Here is a 17,552-nt window from a genome sequence, read left to right on the forward strand (position 1 = left end):
AATTCTTCAGCCCAGGTTTTTGCACAGAGCTTAATACACGCCTACGGCATTCAGGCAAAAAGCCTTTCGCAAAAGCTTATTGTGATCCACAAAAAGATAATCTGAGGGACCAATCGAAGTGTTTTTCCCACTAAATCCCAAGTCTTTTCAGGGAGACACTGTCTGCTGCCCACTCACCTCTGCGCACCAGGCTCATGGCACACACTCAGTGTGTTGGATGAATAAATGAACGAGCAACCTCAATACAGAGCCTTGGGAACAGGCAGTCATCTGTATAAGATATTAATTCTCCCCAAAGCCTCAAAAAGTCAATCAGTCAAAACAAATGACCCTTTCAGCCTGAAAAGTACCCACTCAGAGTCCAATTAGGAAAACGGGGTCTGTGTATATGCAAGCGCAGCATTTGCATTTGATTAATCCCATGAATTATCTAACAGATGCTGGAGAGATTCCCCCTCCTTTAGTTACTTCAGGGCCTTCTTTCAATGTTGTGATTAGTTATCGTGAGGGTGAAAAAAGTACAAACCTCTGAAAGGATGTAACTGCAAAATTATTAACACCGGCTTACTTTACAAATGGAAAAAAAATGGAAGATTCAATAATTTGAGCAATTGGCTGAAAACTCCTGGGCTGTGAGTTTTAGTCACTCTTCCACCCATCTCTTTTATTCATGACTAGCCAACTGCTGCTTAAGCTTCTGGGCTGTTTTTTTCCTTGTGGGATTGTGCCCTTGGGTGTTGCCATGGGAAAATGCTAGAATCAGATCCCCCAAAGGGAATTTGCCTTCACAAGGGAGCCCGGTGAGGTGAAAACCACACAAACAAGACAAGAGCAGGAAGCATCCTACCCCTCCCCAGAGACAGTGGGGGGAGTGCAGGAGAAGTAGCTGTAGGCTGGTTTGGAGCATGCGGCCTGCTCTAAGCCCCCCACACCACCACCAGCTGTTTGTGGTGCCATCTGTTACAGCGCGGGCTGCTTCCTCTGAATGGCCTTCCCTGAAGCCGCCCGCTCGCTCTGTCGCACACGATCAGGTCACCCCAGCACTCTGCCCCAACTAGACCTGCTGCCTGCCACCGTCCCCCCAACCCTCCAGTATTTTTTACAGGGCCACCCGCTCCAAGATGACACTGCATCTGTCAGGAGGCCCATTCTCCATTGGTCACTTGCTGTGCAAGTGAGGGCTGCAGTCGACCCCATCTCAGACAGGCCCCGTGAAGTCACAGGCTGCAGGCCCGTGGGTGTTCCTGGCTACGCACAAGACATAACAGAGGAGAGCTCTGTTCTATCCCGCCCCGTCTACCTGCGCAGCTGTGAACTGTCCCAGGTCCTACCATGATTTCACCTGAATGCTCCAGCGCTCCCAGCAAGCAGGTGCAGACCCCGCCTGTCCTTCCTTCCCCAGGAGCTAAGCAAGCCCAGAAGCATCTGACACACAGCAGCGGGGTCCCTCACAGGCAATGCTGGACGAGGAAGCAGAACCCAGAGACCAAAGAGCGTGTTGTTATCAAGTTTGAAGGTTTTACTGAAGGACTCCTAAAGTCTTCATTAAAAAAATAAAAGCAGAAAACAAGCCAACAATAATGAGACCCACTCGCTTGCAAGGCAGCGGGCTCTCTCTAGCACAGCATGCAGGCTGGTGTGTCACATTACCCCCAGCTCAACTTCTCCCAGCTTCTGGGGGGCTGGCATCACGTCTCCTCTGGGTTCCAACAGTCTTTCTGCCATTGTTTTGCCCTGGCTCTTTTCACTGGCTTCCTACTTGAACAGCATGGAGGAGAGGACATGTGAGTCCCGCCCCTAGGGAACACCAAGATGGCCCAACTTCTCTCCCACTCCAATCCTCCTCTCTCCATCTGCATGGGGAGATGCCCATCATGGGGGGCCACTTTCCTGATTTTGTTGCCATCAGGATTAGCTGGATTAGGGGCTCATACATAAGGACCCCCTGGTGCCATGAGAAGGTTTCATCACCAGGTCAGCTTGGTGTGAACTATACTGCCACCAAGCAAATGGGGGGAGGGAAGATGGCAGGGGGAAAAAAATGCTTCAAGTGCAAAAATACATGAACTGGTCACAGCAATAAATCCCCCCATTGTGCCTTTCCAAGGGTGTGAGCCATTCAAGACTGTCCTTTCAAACAAGAAACCTACACGATCCTTATCTAATGGGTCTATAGCAGTGGTAGGTGGAATAATAGCTGCCACAAAGCAACTTCTAGCACTTCCCTAAAACTAGTAAAGCTGGATAGGAAGAGTAGCACTGTTGGAAGCTTAGATTATGTTCAAGGTCAGCTAACACCTCCATGACGCTCACTCCCATTCTTCTACAGGACAAACACTACCCATACACCCAATGGTAATTCCCCCCCCCCCTTTAATCTGAAGGAAAACAATATGGGCAGGAGTAGGGGAGAAATGGAGGAGGAGGGCAAGAGAATGGGGAGAAAAACAGAAGCACAATTCTTAACTCCTTTTAAAAATTCACTGAAAGTTTTCCTCCCAGGAAATCATCTGGCCCATTCACCCACCCAAAGCCCCATCCTGGCCACTGCTCATGTGCGTTCTGCATGAAGTAAACACAACTTGTAGAGAAAGTAATGGGGTGTGTGCAAGTGTGTGTGTGTGTGTGTGTGTGTGTGTTTTATAAAACAGTCCCTCTTGCACAGAACTGGGCTGTTCCATCAAAGCCGTATCTGTTATATTTCTGTCTTTCTCTTCTGTTTGGCGTATTCACCAACAAGAGAAAAGGAGGTAAGCTTTCGCAGCCCTGACCTGCAGCTGGAACACAATACTTTCACACAGCCCTGCCGACCCCTGACATAAATTTTACACCGCAGCTGGCATTTACACACTCAGCATTACCATATGTATAGCTGCTCGGTGCTAATTATGCTAATCACCTGTCTAACTCGCTGCTGCGAAAAATGGTTGTATTTAGCAGTCCAGTGCCTACCAATGCAGCTTACTGTGTGGCTGAAATGTACATTCAGACGGCCCTGAATGGCAAGATTTTTCCACGTTGCTGGCTACATTCAGGCCTCAGAAAAATTTATTCAAGTCAACTGGTTTCGGTCCGCAACAAAAAAGTTACGAGAAAAAAGTGAGTGTGTTCTTGCCCTAACATTCTGGATCTGCTTGCAAGCAAAATGATAAATCAATTGGTGTGAGAAACAAAAAGGGAGAGAGATTTCTTTTGGGAGCCATGTGAAACTGTAGCCTATTAAAAAAAAAGGGAGGGGGGGGGAAAGGGTCATCCTATTCCCCAAATCTCTGGAAAGAGCAGTTAATAGACATTTAGTCCTAATCCCAAATCCTTCAAATTGCAAGCTTTGTTTGCAATTAAGCAAGGTATTAAACATGTGCAATTTATTTTTCTGCATCATGTGTGGACTGAAATGACGGTACCATATTTATCATTTTTAAAACTCACTACAGCAAAGTATAAACCTCACGGGGGGAAATCAGGTAAGAGGAAAGAATTTCTTAGGTAGCTAGGAAAAATTCTTGTTATTTTCTCTCTTAGAAAGCCTCTATTTAAAAAGACCCTGAGTGATATTTACATGTATTTTTGGGAAGTTTTCTGGTTTCCTCACTAAAGCAGCAAAGGAAATCAGGGAACAGGGGTGGGGAAGATGGGAGAATTCAAAAAAGAAAAAAAAGTGCTGGGGAAGGGAGAGTCAAGAAGCCTACCTTTTCCTTAATCCTAAAAGTCCTGCTTTTTTCAATCACTGTTTCTTAAATTAACTTTTCTTGATCACTCTACAGCATTGATTTCTTAAATCGGGATAATATTGCAGGTTGTCTTAAGAATTCCCCAAATTCAAAACTGAAGCCCCTTTTCCTCCTACCTCACAAAGTATCTTCATAGTAATTTTTTAAAACCCCAAATTTAGTCCGTCTCGAGACTGCTTAGTATTACATCAGATTATCTGGATGTACAGAGAATGTCTAGGCAGCCCAGTTTCCTTGACTTGCCTGCAGGGGTGGCCCAATTTCTTTCTCACCTCTAAATGATCATTATTAGATTATCTATTTAAATTTTGAAACTGGAAGGCCATTTATTTTGCAACATATCTTGGCCTACCCCCCAGTGCTACAAAACAACAGAACAGCAATGTGATTTATCTTAGGTTTACACACAGAAGGTGCACCAACGCAGCAGGCTCTCTCAGACCCTGGGAAGGGGGGCCGAGGGGGGGGGTGCGTGAACGAAGCTGACCTCGCCTTTCCTTGCTTTGCTCACCTTTCCATTTAACTCACAGCAGAGGAAAACGGTGATGCTCACAGACGCAGCTATGAAGTCAATAGCTTTCTCGCTATCAGCACCCCCTGCCCCGTTCTGTTCAACATTTGATAAACTTCTCCAACCCAGTGAAGCAACATTATCCAAGCCACATCTTGCTCTTTGACATCCCTATTCAAGCTGCTTTTCTTTGCCAGTCCAAAGCATTAATTCATCTGTAGTTCCAAATCTTGACTATGCAGCCAACAACACAAACGACAGGACCACTTGCTTGCTCGCTGCAGAGCAGAGGGCTTACCCCTCATTCCCTCCCAATCTCTCGCTCTTCTTAAACAGGAGATGGACCACCCTGCCTCATGGCACAGAGCAGTGTTTACATTGCAGTACTTGACTGTGTAATACATCTGGCATTTTTGGGCAGGATTCCTGAGCTAGGGGCCAGAAGCCCTTAAGCAATGATTTAAGGGGGAAAAAAATCATGCACATTGGCTTAACAAAGCCCACATCCAGTTCCTTTTGCTTACTTTTGTAACACGTTTCATCAATAACTGAAAACTGTCTTGCTGATAAATTGGGGAATCTACTGTTTCTGTTCATTTAGCCTAACGAACAATAATAAATCAATCTTGTGCTTTGGCAGAGACTTGCACCAGCACAGACACTGGGGCTTTGGGGCCCGCAGGCAGTGTGGACTGTATGGGCCAACTCACACCTGGGTTTCTGGAGTAGAAATAAGGTCCTGACTCCACATTATAAATCTTGCCAACAACAAACTTGTCATTCATTAGCAAGTACCTGACTGCCCAAAGAGATAGTTTCCCTAACACATGACAGCTGTTTTTCCAACTACACTCTAAACCCAAATAGAAGAAAATAGTCCTAGTCTTGAAGGGACTGAGGACGGGCTGTATCTTTCTGTACATCAAACTCCTTCCTAAAAACCTCCACAATAGTTAAGCAGTTTCTTAACGGCAGCATTCTGTCCTGGAAGGCTCATTATTTCTGTCAAGCCTAAAGATACGTGCAGAAACTGCAGTGTAAAGAAGAAAGCAACCCTATATCCAATTTAAGAGGGAGGGGAGGGGGCGGGAAATCCAGTCAGTGTTATCATCAAACACCCAAATTCAGAGTTTGGAAGCCAAGAACAAGTAAAAAAAAGTATTTCTATTTTGATGATCCTGATGATGTATATGTGGTCAAGGAAGGTTCCCACTGAGAAAAGTCCCACGGGCTCCCTCCTCCTGAACTGCCAGAAGTGCAGTCATAAGCAAAGCCCTCTGCTTTCCAGGACTCAGACGGGGATGGACCATCTAAGGCTCCGAGAGAGGGCCACAAGTTGGAGAATGAAATCTGTCCTCTTCCATTCCCTTTGGTGGGAATTCCATCCAGGGAAAGCCTGAAGGAGGGCACCTGGGTCGGAACGTCATGGTTTCCATTTCACTTAGCATCTCAGATATGCTACGGGACCCAATTCTTCCATCATTTCATACAACACATAAAGTACAGGGGACTGAGATTTACTTCACACTTCACTTGTCAATGAATTCTACAGTTACCTCAAAAGTCCAGTAAAATGCTATGACTCTTCAACAGGGGAAGCACGTCTCTGCTGATAGGACCCCATCAAAGAATACGGTCTTGGAGCCAAGCCTCACCAAGATAAGAACCCCAAGAATGCAAATGGCAGCTCTGCATCTAGTAGGTTTCAAATAAGACATTTTCTAATTCCCTCCTGTCAGTTTGTGATTAACCAGATTTACTACCATTTTAGATTACACCCTGGTCAATCCAGAGATCCACTGGGAGGCAATGAGTTGGGCAGTTCAGGAGTCGGTGGGTAGAAGGAAGGGCGGGAGGGAGAGAGAGAGAATAGAAGGAAGAGGGGAAGATGAGCAAAGGGATCAGGGGTGAAAAACAATGGAGGAGGGAGGAAGCATAAGGGGTCCTGGGAATCAGTGAGGGGCAAAGGAGATAGTATTCTAATAGAATCTCACGCGTACAACAATTCTTTAGGGGTCTCACATAGCTGGAACTCCTTCAACTTTTTGTCAAAATGTTGTCAAAATAGTGCTGAGTCAAAATACTCTATTTCTGTAAAATGGCCTCTATTAAAATCTGGTCCCCTTTAAAATACTTTAAAGATATTTCCATACTTGTTTTACAAGCTAGAAATACTTTTAAAATCACACACACACACTCCGCCCCAGGAGAGGAGACTACCCTTCAGTGGCTAAATCTGGACAGACTGCTGTCACCAAGTGGGGGCAGCCATGAAAGCAGCCCCTTCTGCTGCAGAACTGTGACCTCCCCCCACCCCACCCCAACTCAAGAAGAAGGGCAGACAAGTTACAGCTCAGCTAGAGTGGACAGAACCCTGGGGTCATGGGGAGGTCAGCTTTGAAGGAGAAATCCCTATGAAACATAAACATGGCATTGTGGAAACCAGACAAATCTCCCATAGTTTGTCCAGCCAGCGTTAATCTCGCCATCAGCTGTGGTGCGTAATCCAAACACCAGGATCGGCGGTTCATACATCTGGAAGCTGTCATCTTCTGGGGCCTCCAAGCGGCGCTGCGAGCATCTGAAACACCCCATCGCCCAATCTGGCTTCTCAACTTGTTGGAGGGTGAGAGAGGCAAGCAGCACAGCGGTACAGAGGACTCAGGGTCAGCTGCCCTGAGAAGGCACCTGAGGCTATTTGTTATTTTTAAAGCGATTATTGCTGGGTGTTCATTTTTTAGATCATTTTTCTCCAGCTATGAAAGAAATACCACAACTGCTTCCAGCTGCGTGTGTGTGCCCATGACTGAAATCTAATCAATACCCATCCAATAAACAGACTCTTAATTTTTAAAAGTGCAACAGGGAACCGAGGAGCAGGACGGAGCTGCATTGCACGGTTTTTCTGTCCCTTGTGAAATGCACCCAAACTAACAGCCCTGAGAGCAGAAACTGGGTGATAATCTTGGAAAGAGCAGTAAAAGCAGAGCCCATCTCTCTTCTTCCTGGCTGACATGCCTCAGTCCCCGGCTGTCCCTTTGGTCCTGCTGCATAAGGGCACCTGGGGAAAAGTAGTTAGTGACAGAAACACCTGGAAGAGAACTAGACCACCAAAGAGCTATTAATGTGCTTTGTGAGCTTCCGAAAAGAGCTGTGATTTCAATACAAACATAATCCAGTGGTGTCTTTCATTGCTTTTTACAAAGTTACCTTCATGCTAAGAAACCCTCAGCCTACTATAGTTGAAATACAACAAGGTCTATCTGCAAAATTAAGGGAGATTTTTACCTGAGGGAAAAAATTTATTTGAATATAAAGCTTTTTTTTTTCTTTCTTCTATGGCCTGCCCCCCATCCCAACTTGTCATGGTGTCTATTTGATTTTTTTATGCAATTCTCAAAAAAAATTAAAAATTTAAATTGGAATGGGGAAAAATTAGTTAATTAAGCCAGTAAATATGGGGATGGGGTAGGAGAGTTATCTTAAAGAACACATCTCTTTTGCATTCACAGCAATATGTGCAGTCACAGCACTGCATGGGTCTGCCAATCGGAATCTAGTATCTAAACCAGTGGTTCTAAATTGGGCAATTTTGTGCATACCACCCCCCCCCACACACACACACACGTTTGGCAATGACTAGAAACATTTTTGGTTGTCACAGTGGGAGGGTGTACTGGCATCTAGTGGGTAGAGGGCAGGGATGCTGCTAAATATCCCACAATGCACAGGACAGCTGCACAGTGGAGAACTATCCAGCCCCAAATGTCAACAGTGAGAAAATTTGCTCTAAACTGAAAGGATGAAAGGTGAAGCTTAATTATCTCCTATTTTGTTGTCCTACCAAGGACAACGAAAGCATAATGCTGGCAATGCTGTAGTACAAACTGGAGAGCACTTGTAAACATCAAGCAGGCTTTTAAACAAAATTCTATTTCCCCCTTTTAAAAAAAATAATCAAAGCCACAACTTGTGTCCTGCGCTGATACTGGCCTCCAGCGATGTTAATAAAGAGGTGATACGGATTCATGTCAAGGCTCCTCTGCCGTAAAGGAAGCCAGGAGCTATGTGAGCTTTGAGGAAAAAACCAAAAGCCTCTGAGATAAAGGAACGTTCTGTCACTGGGACAACGGAAAACAAACTTGTGTCAGAGAGGGTTGGAGTGTGTGGGGGGGTCAATATTAAGGGAGACAGGAGGGAAAAAGTGCTAAGCAAAAAAGAAAGCCAACAGGGAAATAGGCAAGACTAAAAATAAAGCATTTATTTCCCTTCTGTGCCTAGAAAGGTGAGATACAGGCAAAGTGCTATGATACCAGGGAGGGCACCAGAGGCCAAAAACGCTAGTGCAAATCATGAGACAAAGATTGGCTAAAAAAAAAAAAAAAGCTGGCAACCCCCCAGCCAAAAGCCCCGCATCAGAGACCTTCTTGCCATGTTCAAACCTCAGCGCTCCCTACCTCAAACCTGAGATTCCAACCAAAGGCAAGCGCTGGGAGTCTCCCTGGAGGCCACACCCATCCTCTGAGCCTTTAACCATGCCATTCCTTCAGCATGGAATGTCCCATGACCCCCAGCCTGGTGCTTGGCCCAGGCCCCCCTCCTTGGGGCAGTCGCTGCCATCCAGTCAGTGGTCTGTGTGCCTGCTGGGTGAAGTTCCCTAAGGGCAGGGGTGATGGCCTTTCACCACCATCTCTCTGCAGGTTCAGGCAGTGCCTAGCGCAGAGCAGGCACTGAGATTAGGTGCTGCCTGAATATTTTTACTTTTAAATAACAACTAGTCTCTCCCAGGCCTTGCTGCCATTGGTGTGTGTTTGAGTAACAGCAAATATCCACGACATCATTCCACATTTCCTTCTACCAAACTTCAGGATTCCATTCACAAGTGAGCTAGATTTGACATTTTTGACATGCCCTAAGACCCAAGCTAGCATCTAATGTACATTGACAGTTTTTGAAAAGGCAATCATTGTATAAACATTTTAACAACGGAATCAAATTCTTATCACCAATGCCATAAAAAAATGAGACAATCTTCCTTATCTAGCTTATATTGGTCTGCACATTATGGCCAGCGTATTTATAAAGCCACAGTTCCCCAGCACATTGAACAAGGCATGAAAGTCAAATCAAAGGATATCTTTCATTTGCTGGCTATATTAAAAAGATAACATTATTTTGGTAGATACGAGGATGCATATAGTAAGTCTATGTGCATACACAATCACATAAGCAAGTAGATAGATATATATATTTATGTATAAGTACGTATGTATTCGTGTATATAGTATAACATAATGTTTTCAGTTGCTTACATTAGTGTATAAATTTGCATATACATGTAATTTTTTTAAATCACAAGAAAAACAGCATTTTCCCAAACTGTGCCTCAGCATTCCTCTTGCCTTAAGATCTCTTATGCTTTCTTTTCTTCTGTTGCTTTTTAACTAGGGAAATATGCAACCTCCATTCACCCCATTCATTTATTTAGTGTAGTAGCAAGTACCCTGTTTACAGCCAGAACATTTACAGTCCCTATTAAGAAATCACCATCTAACAGACTTCTTTGCTGATAAATGATGATGAATTTATCTAAGAGATTAAAGTGCAAAATTAACCTAAATTCTGAGTTACTACTCATTTTACTCTACTACAGTCTAAGGCAGCAGGGGAATTCTTATTCCTCAAAACAAATGCTCACACTCCTTACTGCTGACATGAACACTAAATTTAATATATCATCAACAAAACCTCTTAAAATTATAGAATGGAATGGTGGCCTCCCTGGTGGGGTTTACTTGCATTTATGAAAATGTTACTGCTTGTACAGGGGAAGAATCTCCCACACAGTGAATGAATGAATGAATGATGGCAAATTAAAGTCAACAGGAGACCAAGCTGGCTTAAGTCATCAGTAGTCATGGTGATCACGGTGACATAGATCCATAGTTTATCATATAAAATGGGACAATAATTCAGTTATATATAAATATTACGTAAGCTATCATGTTATAAAAATAAAGATAATAGCTACTTTCTTGAGTTGTAAGGCTTGTGACAATAAGTAATGAATGGTAATGGTAGTTGCTCAACAAGTGATAGTATTGAGTAGATAAGATTCATATTTGGCTGAAGAAGCAGTGAGGTACACTGAAACCGCCAAAACAGAAATAGCGAGGAAAACAGCTCAGAGGACAAAAGCAGGCAAAATGAGTGTCATCTCAGGTGTGTCATTCCCTAATATTCTCTTACTAAGATGAAGCCCTGTGGGAGCATTTTCTCCTTCCAGGAATTGAAATGGGTTGTATAATGCAGAAACATAGTTACTTCTAGAAATATACAATGTCAAGAAAATAAAATCACAGTACTTCTCTTTCAACTCTTAAAGGTCTACTGAAAGGTCTTCCTCAAAACAACAACAAATGATCTTGTCATCATCATCACCAAAACCCAACAAATTTGTTGGACCACATAGTGTAAAGCGAATATGTGAACAGACCTAGGGGCTCCCTCTGCTCATTTCATCCCTTGCTCTGTCCTAGAACTTATCGTAGCTCCCCACAGCCTAGCCAATCACATCATTTCCAAACTGCAGCCCTGCTGTCCAGGGCCACCTGAGCCACTGCACCTCATTACTACTGGGGAGTCTGCTCAGCTTGGGCTTTCAGCTTGGGCCTTTGCCCGACCTCCTTTTTTGAGCTTCTTCCTAGAACGCCCACTCCCTCCTCCCTTCTCTCTCTCTCTCTCCCTCTCTCCAGGTCACCCTACTTTGCCTTACCACCTCCAAGAAAGCTTTTCTTTTTTCACTGTTTTCCATTTAACTTTCTCAGCCCACTTTCTGTGAGCTCAGATTTAGTGCAAGTCCATCTAACTCGAGTAGTTTTAAGTCCATGAATTTATTGTGCTCAGGGAATGCCTCCCACGATCTGGGGTCCCTTACAGTGCCTGGCACGTTGCTAGGGATGGTACAGGTGCCCAGTAAATTTCCTGCTAAGACACCATACATGGTGACTAAAACCCTTCTTTTATCTACCAACAACCATGAAGTGCTGAACTGAGGTAAATTTAACCCCCATGGATTCTATCCAAATAACACTTTTGTATTAATTACCAAGCTACTTAAGGCAAGAATGTTTTCTGGTTTGAATTATTTGCACTATTATTTTAATTGTCATTTCTCAACTAAAGACTCTACCATATGCTTGCAAAACACTGAAAGCTGAATCTTCACAAAGCAAAACCAACAAAAAATATTCTCCAAGGGTAGTTCTCCAACAGCATTCTGAAAGGAATCAATTATGCTTGTAACTTAGGCTTCCACGTTTTGTCTTAGGTAGCTTTCATTAGGAATGCTCCACATTTCTGGTTTGAAATATCTACATAATTACCTCCTCCCTCCCATCCCATTTTAAGAGAGACTCAAGGCAGGGTTTAGAGGTTAAAATGCTTCCAAATCGCAAGACTGTCACTTTCCAAAAAGAATTAAAAGACAACCAACAGAAAACAAAACCCAAACAAAAACAAACAAAAAAACCCGTATCACCAAAACAATGTAAAATGTTTGTGGGGGGAGGAGGATCTACTTTAAATTTACAACTGCTTTAAAAAAAAAGTCAAGAACCCCCCCCCCCCCAAAACTGAGGAATGCAGATAAAAGACTGGCAGAACGCCGTGGAGAGCTCCTGTGGCCCTTCCCTCCAAACCTGTGTTCTTAAAACACAGTTCTGCATTCAGCCTGCAAAACGCAGCCTTTCCCCAGAATAATTCCATTTATAAAGCCCCCACCCGCGAGGAAACATTAATCTACTTTGCAAACATGCGTTCCAGTCAGTCCTTTACTGTTTTTTTTAACTCCTTCCCCCATCCCCCCACCCTTTTTTTTTTTTTTTGTACCTTGAGACAAATGTTTTTTTCCCGCGAGTTGAAAGCTGTCCAAAACCAGGACCACACACGCCGCCGCCTCCGCAGGCCCGCGCTGCTCCCTCCCCCCGCCCTCCCCAGCGCGGCGGCCGCGGCCGCCGGGGGCGCGCACACTCCCTCCAGCCGGAGGGGTGGCCTTTCCCTGCCTTCCCCCTTCTTTCTCTTTGGACGCGGTGGGTGGGGGTGGGGGGACGGAAGCCGAGGACCAGAGCCAGGAGCCGAGTGGCCTGCCTGTGGCCGCGTCCCTGGGCGCGGCGGAGGCGGGCGGCGGCGGCGGCGGCTGCAGGCCCCGAGGCCCCCGGCCGTGCAGTGGTCCGTTCCGCGGAGGGGCCCCGCGCCCCCGCCGGCCCGCCCCCGCCGCTCTCTCCCACAACACCTAGCACAGCGCTGCGCCCGGAGTAGATTACAGCGCGGCCTTTGTCGGACGGGCCTGGCTCGGGTCCAGGCGCCCAAACAATAAACAATTCCCCCTGGTGCAGGCAGGGGTTTTCGCTCGCCACCGAAAGGCTCTAGGTATACGCTGGCAAATATCTTTATCAATTGGAAGAAAGGGTACTAGGAGCCCGGGTGGGGGACTGGAGGGCGCCGCACCGGGCGCTGGGTCTCTTACCTTCCACCCACAGTTCCTCCACGTTGGTCTCCAGATTAGCTGCCTTTAATCCCACAGCGAAGGCCCCAAATATGAGGAGGCCCACAACCAAGAATTTGCCGCAGTTTTTTTGAATGTAACAACCCAGTTTAAATAAGAGTCTCTGAAACTTCGCTCTCAGCCACAGCGGCGCTTTCCGGCCAGTAGCTTTCCCCTGAGGATGAAGCAGAAAGGAGTGGTAAGCGTCGGGGAGTCACAGCCCGCGCGCCCACGCTCGCTTGCGCGCACCCGCCCGCGGATCCTGCGACAGCGGTGGACAGTACCCAGGAGGCTGGAACCCTGGCCGGCACGAGAGAACGCGAGCGGCTTGGGGGCGGGGGGCGGCGGGGGGGCGGCTGCTGAAATAAAAAGCGGGCTGCAGCGTGGGAGTTGCACCTTGGCGACAGCAGGGGCGCCCCCACGCGTGGCCTGCGCAGCATCCCTGAATGCAACATGGGGACCTGGGGGGAGGGGCTGCAAGAACACGTGAAGGGTAAGATGAGGCACGGAACACAGAAGTCATTCAACACAGGCAATAGCCACGCGGGACTTGATAGGGGAGGGGCTGCGTAGTCCTGTGATGGAGCACAACTTCTCTGAACCAGCAAAGCACCGCTCCCTTCCCCGCAAATCCTGCCCCACCCTTCACCCCTCTCCGGGTACCCTGGAGGGGACGCGGGCTGAGGGGTGAGCGCGCTTTGGGAACAATGTAGTGCAGGATCCCCCATCCTGATCCCTCCCGGCGTGGAAGTAAGGGGATCCACGTGGTGAGCGCGGCCACCGGAGCTAACTCGGAATCCATTTCCATAGCGTTGGGAGACGCTGTGTGAGCTGAATTAGGAAGTGGGGCAGCCATCTGCAACTTACGACAATATTTGTGATCGGAAGAGGGCAGCCACATGGATCTTTCCCTCCTCTCCCTTCCCTTCGGTTTAAATGTTAAAAGCAGCGGAGTGCACAGGGGAAGGGCCCAGGCCGGCGCAGGCGGGGGTCCTGGCTGGGCGCTGGCTGCTCCCGGCGGCGGTGTTTCCCCGGCGCTGGCCGCGGCCCCGGCGGGCCCCCGTCTGGGTGCTCGCCTTCTCCGGATTCCACACATTTCAGCGAGCCTCGTAAACACAATGAACCCCTCCGCTCCGCAGACCCGGACCAAGGATTTAAGGTGGCAATTTGTTTACAACTTTCCCTTTACCCCTAGGATCTGAGAAGAACTGGCTCAAAAACTGGAAAAGAAGAGGGGAGATGCCCTCTTCCGAGGATAGTTTTTAAGGGAGCAGAGATTTTATGCTCAACAAAAGCAAAACCGGCTGCCAAAAAAGGAAACCACCTTTATTTCGGCTCCCTCCCCCCTTCTCTCCGCCTCTCAGTACTCCGCCTCCCCCTCCACGATGTTAAGAAATGTGGCAGCATTACAGGGGTCTGGGCTGCAAATAGGGGCAGGGGCCCGGGAGGAGGGGGCGCCGGGCAGTGCCGCGCTGCGGCCGCCCTCGAGGTGGTCCACTGTGGACCGCTTTCCAGTGCTCCGGAAAAGGCACGCTGGGGAGGGCGCGCGCGCGCGCGCACACACACACACACACACACACACACACACACACACACACACACACACCCTCCACCCCCTGCGGACCTCAGACAGCCCTTTCCTTCCAGGACCTGAGGGTGGGTTTGAATTTTTCAATCCCCGCTTGTCTGCTTCTTTTCCTGAAGAGGTGTGTGTGTGTGTGTGTGTGTGTGTGTGTGTGTGTGTGTGTGTGGCGGGGCTACCCCAAAGAGGAAGAGGAGGGAGGAGAGAGTGGGAGGAGAGGAGAGAGTCTGAAATGCACCTTGGAAATCTGCTCCAGAGCGAAGGCGGCGTCGCAGTAGCTGGGCCGGTGCAGATAGTCCCGGTCCGGCGCGGCGTGGCGGCGCAGTCCCCCGGTCCGTCTGCGCCTCCCGCCGCCGGCCGGCCGGCTCGGGGCCCCGCTGCAGCTGCCGCCGCCGCCGTGGTCCTGGGGTTCCGCGGCGTTATCAGCCGAGGCCATGTTGCCGCCGCCGCCGCCGCCGCGGGAACCGAGGTTTCCCGGGCGGCCCGGCGCGCTGTTGCCGCCGCCGCGGGCTCCCTGCGCGCCCCGGCGCTGGGCTCGCGAGGACGCTGCTGGCCGCCGGCAGTTCGGGCTGGGGCTCCGGTTGACAGACCTGCTGCTGCTGCTGCTGCCGCTGCTGCTGCTGCTCACACGGCGGGCGCTGCTGCCGCTGCGGCCGCGGCCGCTGCCGGGGAGTCAGACCCTGCGCCTTCCATTGCCACATTGCGCGGGGGTCCCGAGGTCTCTGCGGCCGCCGCTGCCCACATCCAGTTCTCGGGAGCGCGAGAACCGGCGCGCAGAGCCAGCCTGTCCTTCGGGCGCTCGCTCGGCGCTCCTCGAGGTCCCCGACTCCCCCTACCCGCCCCCCGCCCCGCTCCGCGACCCCTTCACTGCAGAAAACGCCAGCAAATCCCCGCCGCTCCCGCCGGCCTCGCTGGCTCTCTCGGCGCCTCCCGGGTCGCCCGAGCAGTCGCGGAGGACAAGCGCAGAGCCGCTGCCGCAGGGTCCGTGGGTGCCCGGTGGGTCTCAGCGCTGCCGGGCCGGGGCAGCCGCCGCTGCTCCCGCGGCGGCTGCTGCTGGCGGTGGCGGCTCCTGAAGTTGCTGCTTGGGCTGCTCGGGCTCTGGCTGCTGGGCTCGCGGTGGCTGCTCGATCCCGGACTCTGCTTTCTTGTGCTCCTCGCCAACCCGCTGGACCATTCTGCCCCCGTGCAGCGCGCCTCTCTCGCTCCCGGGACCTGGGGACTCCGCTCTGTGTGTGTGCAGCGGGCAGCGGCCGCAGCAGCTCCTTGATTCAATAGATGAGATGGAAGAAGAAAAAAAAGAACTCTCTCCATTTGGAGAAAGAGGAGGAGGAGGAGGGGAGGGGGTGGAGGGGGAGAGAGCGAGCGAAAGAGAAAAAGGCTGGAGCTCCCGCCCCTGGGGCTGTCAGATGGCTTGGGTTTCTGCGACGCGATTGGCTCACGGAGGGCAGAAATTACTCAGCAAACATGACTATTATTAGCTGCTTAGCAACAGCTCACCAAAGTAGAGAGACCACCCAGGTAGGCAACCCCAGTGAGTGCATCCCCGGCTTCGGGGGGAGCCTCCGAGAGCGCCAACCTTCTCGCATGCAATACTTCCATTAAGGAATGCTCTCTCCCTCCCTTTCTTTTTTATTCCTTTTCTTTTCATCAGTGTCTTCTTTTTGTAGACGCTTTTTGAGCGCGCACACACACTCACACACACATAAACACCCACGAGCATTTGCCTCGCGATAGGCACGGGGGAAAATGTAATATTTTTTTAAACGCTTAAACAATTTCTGAAATTCCTCAAAGAAAACCCTTTCAGAGGCACCTTGGCCTCAAGCTGCAGCAAATACTGGGAGGTCCGGCTTGAATTCCCAGGCCTGCACCAATAATGACAGGGTGGTGGATAGTGCGCCAGTATGTGCCAGATTTTTTTTCCCCTCCTCTTTTATAACTAAAGAGAAGACTTAGGCTCTCGCAGGGAACAACGCCCAGCATTAAGATAAACAAAATAGAAAGTTAAAGAGGAAAGTAAGGACGTTGGGAAAAGCAACCCTCTCTTAAAATCCATCCCCCCCCCTGCTCCCCCACAAACCCCACGGCAGCACAGTCCTGGTTTGAAGAAGGCAGTGTTTTATAAACGTGGAATCCAGACACCGAAGCATTCTCATGGAGGCAGAGGAGTTTTTATTTGAATCTTTAATGTGACATATGTAAAAGAGAAACTGCAGAATCCTTTTAACAACCCGGAGAACCGAAATTGTTTCCTTGAGAAAGAGTTTTCTTGACTATTGGATTTATTTGGGCTTAGAACCCCCCCTTTTTTTATTAACCACGTCCTTATTTAAAAAACAAAACGTCTTTCAAACTTTTTCAAAAACTGGTACGCATCCTGTTATATTTAATAATAGCATGACGTAGGGGAGAATAAAGGCTTTGATGTTGGATTCATCGAAACAAATTGTGCGCTGATTGCGAGGACTTGTCTGGACACTGTGGCCAGTGTCACCGAGACATCCCGGGGCTTCACTTCCCGTAGGGGAAGAAAACACGCGACTCTTTGAGGTGGGTCCTGAGGCCATAGTCAAATTAAACTGTCTGCATAGCTTCACTTTTTATTTAAAAATAATTTTTTGGACCGTGGAATTTTGTTTTTCTTACATTTGCAAGTTAAGTTCTTCCTTGAGATAGGATCCAGACCCATGAACCCTCGATTCTGCATTATTTTAGTATTTGTTTTTTACTTCTTTTTTTAAAAACGGCGTTGAACTGCAGAGGGACCCACGGCAGCAAGAAGCCGACTGAAGCCGTGAAATGGGGCCGTGTGGCTTTAAGATGCACACGGTGTGTGTTCATTGAAAAAAAAAAAGAAGAAAGAAAGGAAAGAAAGAAACCCAGATGGAAAGGGGGAGGAGCGGGTTAGAGGGTGGAGCCCACGCGGCCACGTGACCCAGGGCCGGGCCGGCGCGCGCTCGTTGGCCCGGAGGCCTATTCGCGCGCGCCCGAGTTCCGGGACTCCCCGCGTCCGCGCGGCCCCGGTCAAGGAGGTAGGGAAGTCGGTGCGCTCTGCTCGTGCCCGGCGGTCTCCACATCTCCAGCGCTGCCTCCCAGGAGCCCAGGGGAGGCGCGCGCCCCGCCGGCGCGGACGGACGTGCCGGACGCGCCGTAGTACATTCCTGAAGGCGGTCCGGCCCCCTT

General features: G+C 49.0%; 1 protein-coding gene across 1 annotated transcript in view; it reads right to left on the reverse strand.

Moving 5' to 3' along the window:
* PTCH1 (patched 1) overlaps nt 1–15,002 on the reverse strand; it is a 60,065-nt gene extending 45,063 nt beyond the window's left edge. The window contains exons 1-2 of the mRNA XM_081067315.1: nt 14,608–15,002; nt 12,770–12,962 (exon numbers count right to left, since the gene is read on the reverse strand). Coding sequence (XP_080923441.1) covers nt 12,770–12,962; nt 14,608–14,805 — 391 coding nt within the window. The 5' untranslated portion in view covers nt 14,806–15,002. The remainder of the gene's footprint in view (nt 1–12,769; nt 12,963–14,607) is intronic.
* Nucleotides 15,003–17,552: the final 2,550 nt, after the last annotated feature.

The sequence above is a fragment of the Rhinolophus hipposideros genome (assembly GCF_964194185.1).
Source record: "Rhinolophus hipposideros genome assembly, chromosome: 11".
Lineage (NCBI taxonomy): Eukaryota > Metazoa > Chordata > Mammalia > Chiroptera > Rhinolophidae > Rhinolophus > Rhinolophus hipposideros.